Here is a 15,741-nt window from a genome sequence, read left to right on the forward strand (position 1 = left end):
CAGGTCTCAGACGTTTACCACTTCGATGAAACCCACGAGCACGGGTATGGTGCAGATAAACCTAGAAACACCACCTAGAAACGAACCGGGATTCGAAGCCACAATCATAGGTTTCAGGCGTGCCCAAGGGACGCAACTCTGCACAGCGAACGAATTGCGGCGCCTTAGACGACTGGGCCACCCATTGCAGTGAAGTAAACACGTTTATTTTTCGTCCCGGTATCAATTCATAAGTCAGCATTTCCAACTCATATGCGAGCAAAGTCCCTTGCTAATGTACTATCTGATGAGTTCATCAAGTTTGTTTCTGCGTCAAAGCTTATGTTACATATATTGTAGATATCTTAGCGTATTCTGCTTGCAATATATTGTCGCGCACCACTCTTGCAGGTATATATCTTTTAGTCGGTGGTAAAATATCCTTATACAAGGGCAACTTCATGCTGAAAACATCGATGCAGGTGCCAGACCAGATGTCTTCATTTCATAACGTTTGAGGAACAATCAAGCATGCTCTTTCTACTAAGATTTCAAAGAACGTCAACTCGTTGATCATGGTTATTCAAGGCCTAAGTAAAGCTTTCAAAACGTTTAATGTTAGACATTTGGAGGACATATCCAAGTACTATCTGATGCAATTCCGTATTTTATCTTGTAATATATTTTCTGGTGATGTTCAGGTGAACACTTGATTTGCCTTTGCATGTGTTTGTGACCAGTTCCGCCAAAATTGTGGGATGTGTTCTGTTCTGTGACCATTTCCATTTGTCATCACCCAATGTGTATCATCGTTGTTAACATACAGCACCGTGCTGTAACATGATCTCAACAATTGAGTCATGAGAGTGTGCCAGTGCCACGTTCAGAGGCGTGATGGCAGTATTTCCTAGACTGAGATTAACATCAGCATCGTGTGACAGCAAACTTTGTACAATCTGACTGTTCGCTTTTGAACATGACTCAATCAGAGGGGTGATTCCTCCTTGGTCTGCAATATTTGGGTCAGACCCTTGTTTCAACAGCAAGTCAACAATGTGTATATTCCCTTGTGTACATGCCAGCATCAAAGCAGTTCTTCCCTTGCTGTCCTGAACATTGACATCAGCCATGTGATCAATTAGCAGTCTAACAGCTTGGTCATCCGATTTCTGACAAGCTAAGATCAAGGGTGTATTACTGAAATCATCAGTTGCGTTGACAATTGCACCTTTTTCCAGCAGCCGGCGGATTTTCTGAAGATCTCCACCGCCGCATGCTATGTGTAAGGGCGTCTCGTTGTGCTCATCAGCTGAATTCACATGGGCTCCATGTCTCAGCAACATTCCAAACACGTCAATACTCATGCCCTTTTCACAAGCTATCATCAGAGGCGTGCTACCAATGTCATCAGCTCTTTGTAAATCTGCACCATGATCTATCAGCAGTTGAAGGATTTCGAGATCTTCCCTTTCACAAGCTGCTATCAATGGTGTTCTTCGACCAACATCGACTTGGGCGTTGTGTTCTAGAAGCAGTCTAATGGTTTGAGCATCGGAGTAATCACACGCCAAGAGCAAGGGGGTGACTCCAGATCCATCTGCCATCCTGGCATCCGCTCCCTGGGACAATAACAATGCTGCTATTCCTGTACCTTCTTTCATGCATGCATACCACAAAGGAGTGTTTCCAAAATCATCAGTCACATTTACTTTTTGAGAGTATTTCAACAGTTTCTTCACTATTTGAAAATGTCCCTCACCACATGCTAAATTCAATGGCGTTTTGCCACAAGCATCAACCACTTCTATATCAGCCTTAAATTTCAGCAGAATTTCAACCAGTGCACTGTCCCCAGTTTGACATGCAAATAACAATGGGGTGTAATTGTCCGCATCTGCCACATTTGTCTGAGCACCGTTTTCCAGTAAGTCCTGGGCTATTCTAACATATCCAGTTCTACTTGCCAGTAGCAAGGGTGTCTCTTCTTTAGCATTAAGGGCGTTTGGATCAGCATGATGAGACATAAGCATCCTCACAACATTTGTAAAGCCTCGTTCACACGCCAAGTGCAATGGAGTGTTTTTGTTGATGTCACATGCATCCACTTTGGCTCCATGCTTCAAAAGAAGGTTTACGATTCGAACATTTCCTCCTCGACACGCAGCAAGCAGTGCACTGTCACCGTCCATGTTGACAGCATTCACATCAACGTTAACATGATCCTGTCTCAACAGGATGGATATCAGGTGAGCACTGCCCTGCTTGCGCTCTGTGTTCTTGTCATACACAGGTTGTTTCAGCAGATTGTGATCAATATCATTTTCTCTTTTTCTACACGCCACCAACAAAGGAGTGTTGGCTGAGTTGTCTGTAACATTGACCTGTGCACCCAAGTCTAATAATATTTCTGAAATTCCAGTGCTGCAGTCATCATCCCTGTGACAGGCTAACAGTAATGGGGTGTTGCCCTCCACATTACGTGTGTTTACTTCAGCATCATATCGCAATAGCATAACAACCATTTGTTTGGTACCATTTTTGCATGCCAGCATCAGTGGTGTATTACCATCCTCGTCTTGAACATTCACGTTGGCATTGTGATAGAGAAGCAGGTCAGCCAGTGTTTCATCCAAACGTTTACATGCAGTCAGAAGTGGGTCCTCATGATCTGATGTAGCGCATGCAGAAACACCATGTTCCAGTAACACTTTGGCCACTCTTACATGACCATGTTTGATAGCCCACTCCAAGGGACTGTACATTTCACTTTCCGAATGTTCAAGACTGTTCTGTACAATTTCGGGATGGTCAAGAATGTACAATGCAATGTCAAGATCGTCAAGACTGTCCCTTCCATGTTCAAGATTGTCAAGATTGTACCCTCCAATATCAAGGCTGTCCAGACTGTTTGGTCCAAAGCCAAGACTGTGCTTTCCGATTTTAAAATTGCCCAAATTAACATTGTCTGACAAAATAACTCTCAGTAGTTTGTCATAGCCTTTTGTGCAAGTCCAATTGAAAATCGTCTGAAATTCACAGTCTGTCAACTGGTTTTGGGCCTTGAGCCAAGCAATTAATGATTCAGCAGAATTTGGATGGTCCTCAAGATATGCTAACATCAATGGCGTGTGGCCTTCAGTGTTGTGTAGATACTGAATTGTGCGGTCTTTCAGTAACACATTGACGACCCCAGCACTTCCATGCATGCTAGCCACATGCAAGGGTGAATCACCTGAATCAGCTTGAGCGTTTATGTTAGCACCATACTGTAGTAACGTTTCGACACATTTGACACTACCCGATTCACAAGAAGCCATCAAGCTTGTGAAATTCTCCTGATCACCCATATTGACATCAGCTTGGTGACTGCATAAGAATGCAACAATTTGTTCATGACCTTCTAGACAGGCTGCGATCAGTGGCTTGTTGCTGTTGAGCACAGTCCCATGTCTTGAAAGAATTTCCACAATTTCGAAATAACCCTTTCCAGATGCCAGTGTAAGTGGGCTGTCTAAATCTCCATTCTGCAGTTCAACATCAGCTCCTTTGGATAGGAGAATCTCAACCACGTTGTGCCTGTTTTGACTGCATGCTAACAGCAATGCAGAATTTCCTTTTGTGTTTGTGGCATTAACCTCTGCTCCATGAGAGAGCAACATTTCTACAATGCCAGAACTGCCTCTTTCTGATGCCAGCATAATTGGCGTGTTTCCTTCATCATTTGAACAATTGACTTTGGCTCCAAGAGACAACAGACATTGGACTATTTCATCATGAGCGTTCATGCATTCATACATCAAAGGTGAAAAACCATTTGGATCACATATATTGATACATGCATTGTGATCAATCAGGAGTTTGACAATATTTTCATCATCTTTCTCACAAGCCAGCAGCAAGGGAGTGACCCCTTCACTGTCCCTCACATTGGCATCTGCACCATTTGATAGAAGAATTTTCACTATTTCATCATGACATTTTTGTACAGAAATGTACAGCGGATGAAAGTGACCATTGGTATCAATATTTATCACAGCATTTCGTTCTATGGCTAGCTGAACCACGTTCCCATATCCCTTTGAACATGCCAGCATCAAGAAACTCCTTTTTAAGAAATCTTTGACGTGTACATCAGCGTCATGTCTTATCAAACGTTCACAGAGCAGCTGACTGCTTTTGCTTAATGCCAACAATAGTGCAGTGTTACCATGGATATTTCGCACATTGACATCAGCCCCAATATTCAACAAAACCTCTGCTGCCTCTACGTTGTCATAGTCACATGCCACCATTAATGCAGTAGCTCCTGTAGAATTAGTTGCATTGACATCCGCTCCCTTTTCAATGAGAAGTTCAATGATTCTGACAGGGCCCCGTTTGCAAGAAATCATCAGTGCGGAGTCACCGTGTTTGCCAGTTGCACTGATGTCGGCTTCGACAGCTAACAATGCCTGAACCGTTGCAACATGTCCATGTTCACAAGCCGTCATTAAAGAAGTGTGTTCTTCGTCATCAGCTAAGTTCACATAGGCTTGTTTGTCTGTTTTTGCAATGTTGGCATGCTTGGACAAATACTTCAACAACAAATTCACAAACACAGATCGTCCATGCTGTGAAGCCACATGTAATGGAGTCTGACTATGCATGTTGGTGTGATCTGGCTTGGCTCCAAGTTCTAAGAGACTCACTACAAGATGGACATTGTTGCCGGAGCATCCTTTGTGCAATGGAGAGTTGCCATAAGCATCTCTGTCATGTATAGAGAAGCCATGTTCAAGGAGAACCTTCACCATGTACGTCCTTCCAAGCCTGCACGCCAGTGTGATCATGGTATCACCATGGTATTCATTAGTGAAGGGCGTCTCCCTAAATTTATCTGAGTTATCTGTCTGTATTTGGACTTGCCATTGATCTGCGAAGTGTTTGAGTAAGTGTGGTCGAGGTATTAACTGTAGCAAATGCTTGAATGCCTTGAAATTTCCAGAATGGACAGATGCCGAAGTGGCATCAAGGAGACATCTATTACTGAAGGAAAATGATTTCAGAAGGGTCTTACAGAGGTAATCGGATTTGTTCCAAACAGACCAGTGAAGAATGGACTTTGAAAAGTGCTGGTCAGGACTTCCACATTTGAAACAATCCATCAAGTCACTTTTTTCTAAAAGCTTTTTGACAAATATCCGCTGGGCTAGAGCCTGATGGGCACATATTAATGGATACTCTGTGTTCAAAATCCCTTGAACAAAACGACAAGCCAGAAACTCATGCCACTCTTTTGAAAGGTAGAGTTCAAACATATTTCTGTCCTCAAAAGTTCCACGCTTCCTCTCCTTTGCTTTCTGGTCATGGATTCTTACTCTGTCAAAAACAAACTGAAATGAGCAATTGTCAATGATGAACTGTGGGTCTGTGGTTCCTACTAGATAGGAAACGGCATTTTTTATAGAGGGGTGACTGAATGTGACAACATCAACATCCTTTCTAATAAAAGGACCATCAAGAGGGGAACTACCCCTGAAGCACTTTTCAATGTCACCTATAGACACATCTTGAACCTTTTGAAACACTCTTTCCAAAGTGTCAGCCTGGTAGGACAGACGTTCAACGTGAACCTCATCGTCACTGAGGAGAAGAAGAAGTAAGCAAGCATATAGCTTTGGCTCAGAGAGACACAAGTCTGACAGTGAGTTATTCAGACAAGGAAGTGGGTCCCTGAAGAAGCTCATGGGTTCATGATGGAACTGTTTCAGTTTGAAGAACAAGAAGCATGTGTGGGGGAAGCCATAGGGTATAGACATGTCACATATGCTGTCAACAGTCGAGTCAGGAAGTTCGATTTGACTACGAGACATATGATTGTGAACCATTTCACGTTTTTCTGCTTTTGAAAGCGGTGTTTGAGCTGACAAATCGACCATTGTGTCAGCTGAAAAAGACTGAAAATCTACATATGTTAAAGCCTCATTGAAGATACTAGTTCTAGAAGTAACAATAAGCTTGACTTTATCTGACAGTTTTCTGTCTCCACTCTTGAAGAACGACGCGAGTAGGTTCTTCCATCTCTCCAAAGCCAGAACTGAAAACACTGACTCTCCAAATATGTCATTCACTAAATATATCCTCGCTCTTGTAGGCTGTTCTTTAAAATTCACCTCTTTCGGCTTCTGAACTATGAAAATGTCATACTGATCTTTCAAATCCCGTAGTAGTTGGTAGGCCGAGGCAGTTTTGCCTGTACCAGGGAAGCCAGTGATGGCCACCACATGCTTGTTGTCCAGGCATTCTTTGGCTTTGTGGTATCCAGTTGTCTTAACGAATACATCAGCATCTTTTGTAATAACTTGTCTTTCGTGTTCTGAGGGAAAAACAAACATAAAAAATATGAATATGGAATTATGTATGTGTAAAAGATGATTTTATGCTTTATCACATAACACTTCATAGTTAAAATAGCTAAATAAACTAAAAATATGGATTTTATTATGAACCCCACCAGCATATACACATTGGCCCCACTTTGGGTTTAGAGTGTGCGAGTTGAGGCAACACTTTAATGGTTTGAGCAGTTGGGTTCTGCATGGGTCCCAACAGATATTCCCTATGATGTTATCACGCGAGTGTTTCTTTGGATGGCAGTATCATGTATCATGAATAAACAGATGGCGAGCCTTGTTGAACACATTGCATGCATTGTGATTATTCCTTTGGGATATTTATCATCCAAAAACACACAAGAGTTATAACCTCTTTATCAAATAATGTTATTCTTAAATTATATCGTCACAAACGGTTCCTAAACATTGCAAGTTTTCCATGAATTTGCGTTTAATATATTACGTCAAAAGGTCAGAGCTTAGACAGTCGGACAGTGAAAAAAGACTTTTTTGGCAGACAATTATCTACACATAGTGTCAATGATCGCATTTAGCGGAGATCGATCGGTCCGCTGCATTTACATAACCAGAATTACTTGGGTAATCAAAGCAGAATCGTTTACTTCTGACAATAGGGACAACACTTCGTTTTAATGGACTACATTGAAATATTATGAAAGTAACAAAAAGGTCGAAATATGCATTCATGATGTTAAGGAAGGTATTAAATAAACAGATTAAAACCGAAACAATGTTCTGTTACTTGTGCTGATTGAAAGCTGTCTTCATGAAAAATTATGTTACCAGTGTGAAGAACGGGGTGTTTATTAAACATGATTGTGATCAATTATATATGATGAGCGCATATTAAATAATCTCATTTATACCATTCGGTGAGGTGTATTCATTTTGTTCCTGTGCACAACTATATTCTTCTTAAGGGAGAGAATACATGGATGTCAACTTCTTTATTATGAGGAACACAACGTTTCGGAGTATATGCTTACTCCTTCATCAGGTGAATGAATGCCATGAGGCAGGGAGCATATATATGTACCGGTAAGAACAACAAAATAATAAGATAACAAAAGGTGGAAAATAACAGAGGGTAGAAACTAGCAAGGGAAGCCAACAGATGATTGGCGCTGATAGGTGATTAGCAATGGATTCAATCCTAAATTTCAAACTTTTTTCCAGAAATACATTATAGAAGAACAAGCATATGAAACTCATGACTGCTATCTAGTGGTATAATACGTACGTTGTCGGTGTTGGTCTTCACGGCTTTGGACCTTGTTCCCCTGTACTGTGACACTGCACGTCTCTGTAATGTCCACATGTGTGGCAGTGATGGTGCGTCTCTCATTCACTGTAAATAGAGTATTATTGCATTAACATATAACATTATGGGTTGCGGGTGTCATATAGTATTTGTTGCCTTGTATTTGGTCTATTTGCAATAGTTCTGTTTAAAGTCTGTGGGGACATGGGGGTTTATGGGTAAATTGTATAGAAAATTCACGCATGTCTAACTGTGTCTTAAATTATCTGTGACAATTCATTTTTGGGATAATGTGTTTTAGACATTCCTATTATGTTGTAAATTGTTTATTTTTAAACAAACCCCCAAATTCATTATATGTGTCAGTAAGGGAGGTAACCGCATGAGGCAAAAACAACAGTGAAACAAGTAAAAGTGGAACTTGTGAAACAAAAAGTGGAACGAGAATTTTGTTTTTTCTAAATGCGTGTGCTGAATAACTTTTTCTCTCATTGTAATTTGTTTTAAATTAAATTTGAATTTACAAACTAATATTCTTTAAGATATTTTTTCTCTTACCATTTTCTATCCTACTTAATAATAATAAGATAAATCCGCATTTCTATCTCATTGAGCCATCCTCAGGCGTTCACAGCGGGAGTTCATGGCTTGTTAAATATGTGGGGAAGTGATTTTTTGTAAATTTAATTTGATGAACAAACAGTTTGCCGTCATGTTGATGCAACGCTTTCTTGTTTAAATTGAAATTTAGATTTATATGTAAGGGTTATTTACGACGTAAATTGTAATAAACTGCGGTAAATTGTAATAAACTGCGGTTAAATGTAATAACACTGCGGTAAAATCTACAGGAAAGAATGGGTTCGTGACCACAAAAAGAAACTGCAGTGCCTAAGATGAGAGACTTGACGATGATATATGTATAAGACAGGAAACAAGAAACGTAAGTTAAATTGAAGTTGGACTGTTGTTTTTAAAAGCTATGTGCAATACATACCATGAAGATCGCCATACACCACACCAACCGTCTCTGCATGTCGGACACTCCCTTCTGCCACACCCGTCACATCTGTCATAGAGAGCAGACATATACGAGATGTCACACACACACACGCACGCACGCACGCACGCACGCACGCACGCACGCACACAGACCATAAACCATGTAACACTTTGTAACCATACGATACCACTCTAGTCATCTCTTCGGGGGCTGTTGGGTAGCCTAGTCGTCAAAGCGTTGTCTCGTCACGCCAAAGATCCAGGTTCGTTTCCCCACATGGGTTCACATTCGTGACCAACTCGTGTTATTCCGGGACAAGCCGAATAGCGACTCGTGCCCCTCTCATGGCCATTTTTGCGACCGGGTTCCGTCTTAGCGCAAGCGGGCACACCTAAGACAATTGTCAATTCGTTGCGAAATGGTTCACATTTATTTCCCCATGTATTACATATATTTCAGATGCAATTTAAAGCACATCGGGACGTGTGGAATTATACAATATGATTGAACACATTTAACTGTATCTTGGGTATATTTTTAGATGCAAGACATACTAAAATAAAAAAAATTATTTCTGAGGGATTCTTTGACGAAGAATTTGAAATCATACGCGCAGTCTGATTGGTTTGTCGTATTTTCGCACATAACATTCATCGATAGGGGGGAGGAGTCTTCTTTCAGGTTACGGAAAGAGGCGAGTGGTGACGAATGATGGGTACAACGTGGAAGCCAATTTTCCGGTGTCCACTGCCGTGATATTGCTGGAACATTGCTAAAAGTGGCGTAAATCCATACTCACTCGCTCACTCACTCACTGCGCTAGGTATCCCCTTTGATGTGAGATGCTGACATACAGACATTTGTAGGGATAAAATTAAACTTCGTACTTATATATCATCGTAGCAAAGTGGTCAATCAAGGAGAGTGAGGTGAAATGGGGTTGAACGTCGCGTTCAAGATCATTGCACTTATATAGCGACGTGCATGGACATATATGTGTGTGTGGCTGCTTGTACTAGTCCGGACTAATGCCGATGTTATAGTGCTAGCCCACTGAGATACCATGCCGTAGTTTAACATGAATACCCCACTCAGACACAGTATAGTGACTCCGAGCCAACCAGTCCTTGTTTAACCCCTTCATGCCGAGTGTCAGGCAGGGTAACAACAAGTACCATCTTTTAACGTCTTTTGGTATGACGCGGCCGGGGACCTTCAAATCCCCGACCTTCCGCACTCCGGGCAGATGCTCAACCACTAGGCCACGGAGGCGGTCGTCATCAATCAAGGGGTACGTCACACCATTTACTCAAACTTTAACCACAAAATACATACCAACGTTGTGTATCTTTGTCTCTTCATATGGTGTGGTGGTGCCACTTAGTCCCTCGTCTCCCGTGTCGTACCCGTTTGGTGAGGTGTTCGAGGCCATGTTGTTAAGCGTGGGTTTCTATAGATTTGTGGACCAATGTGTTCAAAATAGTAAAAAGCGCCACTTTAATGCTCTGTCATCTGCGGTTAGTGAGTGATTTGGATTTGACGCCGATTTTAACAATATTCCAGTTATATCGCGGCGTGTCAGCCTAATTTCGGAGGAAAGCCCGAAGTGATGCAGGTCTTAGACGTTTACCACTTCGGTGAAACCCACGAGCACGGGTATGGTACTGACAAACCTAGAAACAGAGGCGAACCGGGATTCGAACCCACAATCAAATTGCGGCGTTTTAGACGGCTGGGCCACCCGTTTCCCCTCATCTCCTGTGTATTGCACACGGGTGCATACAGTTACATACTTAAATTCTAAGCGATTACGTTATTTGATTGGCTAACCAAGCAATTTTATTTTTATAACATTTTATTCAACATTATTTACAACCTTCTTAAGGATTCAACACAATATATTTGCCCTTATTTATATAATTTATTTTTTTTAATTTGAAGTTTACACGATACGGCTTTGGACGAGAGGTCGGTCACCTGACCGCGAATTTGACGTTCATAAGAGTATGAACGTCACAATTTGACGTTCATACGTTTTTCACGAGACCGTGTTCTTGAAATGACGTTAACACCGACGGTCTACTTCCACATTGCTGGGGAAACCCCTGGGAATTCCCTAGCACAAATACGTACAGAAGCGTTCTTTCTGATCATTTAGACCCTTTAAAATTGAACTGAGCGTTTTAGTATACATTGAGAAACGACAGAGTTTGTCTGCACGGTCGTTCACGAATATCCTCGCTACGACCCATTCCTAATGAACAAAACGAAGAAATACAAAACCAAACTATCGTAGTGTGGGCCGGGGTGGGGTGGGGTGGGGTGGGGTGAGGTGGGGTGAGGTGAGGGCAAATTGGGCTTAACGTGGCATTTAAGATTATTGCACAATAACTTTGCCTTTCAGTACACATTTCAATCAATATGACAACAGTAGCAGTTACTTCTAGTCTAGCGTTTCACAGAGATATTAATATGGCTGAATCTCATGGGAATGGAAGAAGCTGCGTCAGGCATTGCTGTGTGGTTAGTGTCAGTGATCAAGTCACATGCAAGATTAAATTGATTTATGAAACTTATGTTTACCCACAACACATTATAGGCAACCATCTTGTCCAGTCAAATGCTTATTTTTTGGTTGAGAGGAAATCATATTTTAAGGAGCATAATGGCAACTAACACCCTCCACCTCAAGAACATCAAACCCCTGTAGATGAGGTGTTTGTTCTGTTGACATTGGTCTTTCGTTCTCTATATATCTCGTCCCGCATTGGCATTTCTCGAATAAGGTACACTGCTCTTGGATTATACGCGTTCAGAATATCAGAACACTATTCTTGCCATATAGGCTCGGAATACAAGTACACCGCTCTTGCAATATAGGCTCGGAATACCAGTACACTGCTCTTGCAATATAGTCCCTTAATACCAGTACACTGTTCTTGCAATATTGAGTCGGAATACCAGTACACCGCTCTTGCAATATAGGCTCAGAATACCAGTACACCGCTCTTGCAATATAGGCTCGGAATACCAGTACACTGCTCTTGCAATATAGTCCCTTAATACCAGTACACCGCTCTTGCAATATATGCTCGGAATATCAGTACACCGCTCTTGCAATATAGAGTCGGAATACCAGTACACTGCTCTTGCAATATAGTCCCTTAATACCAGTACACCGCTCTTGCAATATAGAGTCGGAATACCAGTACACTGCTCTTGCAATATAGGCTCGGAATACCAGTACACCGCTCTTGTAATATAGGCTTGGAATACCAGTTCCAGTACCAGCGCAATATTGTGATAATAGTGCTTCAACTACTGCAATAACATCGCAATCCCCCTACTCCCTGACAGGCTGAGGCCCTGATACACCTAACACACTGTACTCTGTATAGGCCAACACATCACACGCTGCTTGCAACACGAGTGGCAGTTCCCGGACTAAAGAGAGCGTGAGTGATGTAACTGCCGTGTAGACATGAACACACAAGGCATACCCTAATGATTAAACCATTACAGTTTGTGTCGAAGTGAATGCGACGTAATTTGTTCGTGACACAATAACTCACACACGTCGAGATCGGCTGTTACATGAACCAGCTCCTTGTGTCAGTCCACAATGTAATTACTTCAACTACTTCCAACTGAACCAGGTCATTGACAACGCTGACAGGAACATTAATGTACTGTCATATTGTCATATTTCACGTTCATTCTATTACAACGCAAGTCAGTTTCCAAGTACATGACCACCATTTAACGGCTATGATAACCTGCTTTATCGATTAAAAACTGTAACAATAATCGGTATTAGGTGTATAAAAGCTTAATAAGTGAGCGAGTTGGGTTTAACGCCGTTTTGAACAGTATTTCAGTCATATCACGGCGTGTCAGCTTGATGTGCTCAAGGGACGCAACTCGGACAACTGTTATGGCAGAGTGCTTTAATTCTGTGATCACAGTACGTTATCAACTCCTCTTAGCAACTGCTTTAATTATATTTCTATATAGGACGTACGTATTGGGGGCGGTATTGAGTGAGTCTGGTTTAACGCCGCTTTGAACAGTATTACATCAGTATGTAGCATTCTTGTGTTGGCCATTTTATGAATTCGTTCTTTCTTATAACCAAGGCGTCAGTCACATCGACTATGACACGTGAAACTGTACTTTTGTCCACCCGGGTTTTGAACAACCGAGCCCAGGGCGTTTGTTTAACTTGACGTGAGAGGGAAGACGGAAGTTAAAAGCATGAGTGCTTCAACAATATGAGAGTTCAAGTCATTATCGCTCTACTGATTTAATGCTATGAAAGCTCGTGGCTTAAGCTCCTCGTGTTTTCATTCTGTGATAGTTCACCCACTCCACTAACCCTTTAATATAGAGTAAGACAAAATAGCGAATTCAATCAGAAAAATAAGGAATGTAGGACAAAGCCGGCTGAAATAAAAAAATACGTGTGACGTCTATCCGTCTAGCCCATAAAGATATACGACCAACTGTATTTGTTCTTGATCTTTAGATACGTTGTCAGCATTTATCTTTACCACCGACATGCTTGTTCTAGCTGTGACCGCCTCCGTGGTCTAATGGTAGAACGTCCACCTGGAGAGCGGAAGGTTCTGGGTTCGATTCCCGGGTTCGATCCTCGGACACGTCATACCAAAAGACGTTAAAAGGCTTGTTGTTACCCTGTCTGGCGCTCGGCATTAAGGGGCTTAAGCATGGACTGGTCGGCTCGGTGTCAGTATACTGTGTCTGAGTGGGGTATTCGTGTTAAACTGCGGTATCTCTGGCCTAGCACTATAAACTGGCACGAGTCCGGTCTAGTACAAGCAGCCACACACACCTACACGGGCCTGCGAGTCGCTATAAAAGTGCAATAATCTTGAACGCGACGTTAAACCCCATTTCACCTCACCCTGTCCTCGTTGTGATGGTAAGTTGCACAGGGAAGTGCGTGTTAGGCAGAAAAGCTATTATCTATCAAGCCCATTCCTCTTTTTCTATCCGGTATGCTATGAATAGAGTGTGTGTCATAGCTGAATTTGAAATCCCTTCCCTCGGGAATATTGCCAGACTAGAGATAATAAGTCAATGTTGTTCAACCAAGGCATGTCAGCTTAATGTTTAAGTCTAGACGTTTCCAGTTTGGTGTAACCGATGGACAAGGGTACACCCACGTCATACAATGCTCAAGGTTATGGTATGGGTGAATTTGGTGTTAATTTATAATGTGTTAACTTGACTTCAACCCACGTATCAATATACATGAGTGAGTGAGTGAGGTGGGTTTAACGCCGCTTTTAACAGTATTCCAGTCATATCGCGGCGTGTCAGCTTAATGTGGGAGGAAAGCCCGAAGTGATGCAAGTCTCAGACGTTTACCACTTCGGTGAAACCCACGAGCACGGGTATGGTGCTGACCAACCTAGAAACATAATCGGGGCGAACCGGGATTCGAACCCACAATCATAGGTTTCTGGCGTGCCCAAGGGACGCAACTCTGCACAGCGAATCGCTGCGCCTTAGACGACTGGGTCACCCGTTCCCCCCTATACACATGATAGATCCCCGGAATGATGAAAACATTTCCTCCTGGGTGACAGAGTTATCAAAACCGACCCAGAATATCTCCACTTTGTGTTCAATGGTGGAAACCCGAGCATGCACAATGCACAATCTACGACGATTTTAAAAGCGTCATATCACTCTTGCTCAGAAGTTGTTTGATCAGGGTTACAACATTCAAGGCCTAAGTACATCTGAAGGTTTTATGGTAGACACTTGGAGGACAATTATGAGTTTGGCGCATCGATGACAAAAAAAATTCTTCGAAAAATGTCCCCCAAATGCAATGTCCCCCCATGCATTGTTAAACCCAATTTAATCACTTCTCTATATCCTTGTGTAAATGTACTAACTTTAACAAATTAATATATTTCAGAATATTCGACTTCAGCCGCAGTGTTATAACTGGAATACTGTCCAAAATGGCGTTTTGGTTCACCCTGATGTTTCTGGGCCTGTCAGCGGGCTCGTGGGTTTCACCCAAGCGGTTAACGTCGAGCCCAGTAAATTTTCGAGCTGTCCTACCTAATCAAGCTGACACGTCGTGTCAAACTGACATGCTGTTCACAGTTGAAAACAGATTACAACAAATAGTTCAAGTACAGTACAACCCTTCCCACTCCATACCTATCGTTTTCAGAATCAAGGAACGGTTGTGGAGAATAAGCTAAGCGACTGGGATACGATGACATGCATCAACCAAGTCAACGAGCCTGACCACCTTATCCCGTTAGTCGCCTCTTTCGAGGTTGCTGAAGACCAATTCTAACCCGGATCTTCACGGGTCATAGGCTCGTGTCAGAATAAATATACGTTTAAACCCCTAGCAATAATGGGTTTAATCTTACAGATGACATCATATAACATCATGCAAGATTTCTGATTTTAAGAAATGCATTAATGATGTTTTACGTTCTTACCTAGCAAAGTTCAAACAACAGAAGAGTCCACCACAGTTAAGTTCACGAATCAATTCTCCAGGGCCATTGCATGTGTCCCTTTTCCTGGTAGCAAGCGGATAGACCCACGTGTCACGTGACAATGGTCGTGTATTGCGTTACGTCATGTGTACAGATAAGGAAGCTATTTAACGTATCATTATCGTGCCCAGACAAGCGTATCACTGACACGGGACAGACTGACAGTGTTATTTATAAGTGAGTGGGTTAGATTTAACGCCGCTTTGAACAACATTTCAGTTATTTCTTTACGTGTATATTTATGAGGCATTGAATAATGCTGTGGTGTAACTTTTTTCGCGAACACCTGGTATCATTACTATTTGATAGTGATTCATAAACACATGCTTGTGATATAGTCGGAATCGTAAAATCGGTACTGCTGTTGGCAGTGGTTTCTTATGAAAATGGAAAGGGTTTTGTCGTTTTTATTTAGCTGTAAGCACTCTTTGAGATTGACCTGCGTCAACAATAATGATAATAATAAGATCATCATTATCATAGAAAATGATAATAGACATTTGTATAGCACTTTATTATCCTAGTCAACGATTCAATGTGCATTTGGTG

The 15,741-nt window shown here is 41.9% G+C and overlaps 1 protein-coding gene across 1 annotated transcript; it reads right to left on the minus strand.

Moving 5' to 3' along the window:
• Positions 1–302: 302 nt before the first annotated feature.
• Positions 303–15,216, minus strand: LOC139461765 (ankyrin repeat and KH domain-containing protein 1-like). Its single transcript, XM_071243224.1, has 5 exons — positions 15,133–15,216; positions 9,974–10,088; positions 8,633–8,704; positions 7,615–7,722; positions 303–6,334 (listed from the first exon to the last, which is right to left on the minus strand). The coding sequence occupies exons 2-5, from the start codon at positions 10,068–10,070 to the stop codon at positions 795–797; spliced, it is 5,817 nt and encodes a 1,938-aa protein (XP_071099325.1). The 5' UTR covers positions 10,071–10,088; positions 15,133–15,216; the 3' UTR covers positions 303–794.
• Positions 15,217–15,741: the final 525 nt, after the last annotated feature.

The sequence above is a fragment of the Haliotis cracherodii genome, unplaced genomic scaffold, assembly GCF_022045235.1.
Source record: "Haliotis cracherodii isolate W230 unplaced genomic scaffold, xgHalCrac1.p SCAF_15, whole genome shotgun sequence".
In the NCBI taxonomy this organism is placed as follows: domain Eukaryota; kingdom Metazoa; phylum Mollusca; class Gastropoda; order Lepetellida; family Haliotidae; genus Haliotis; species Haliotis cracherodii.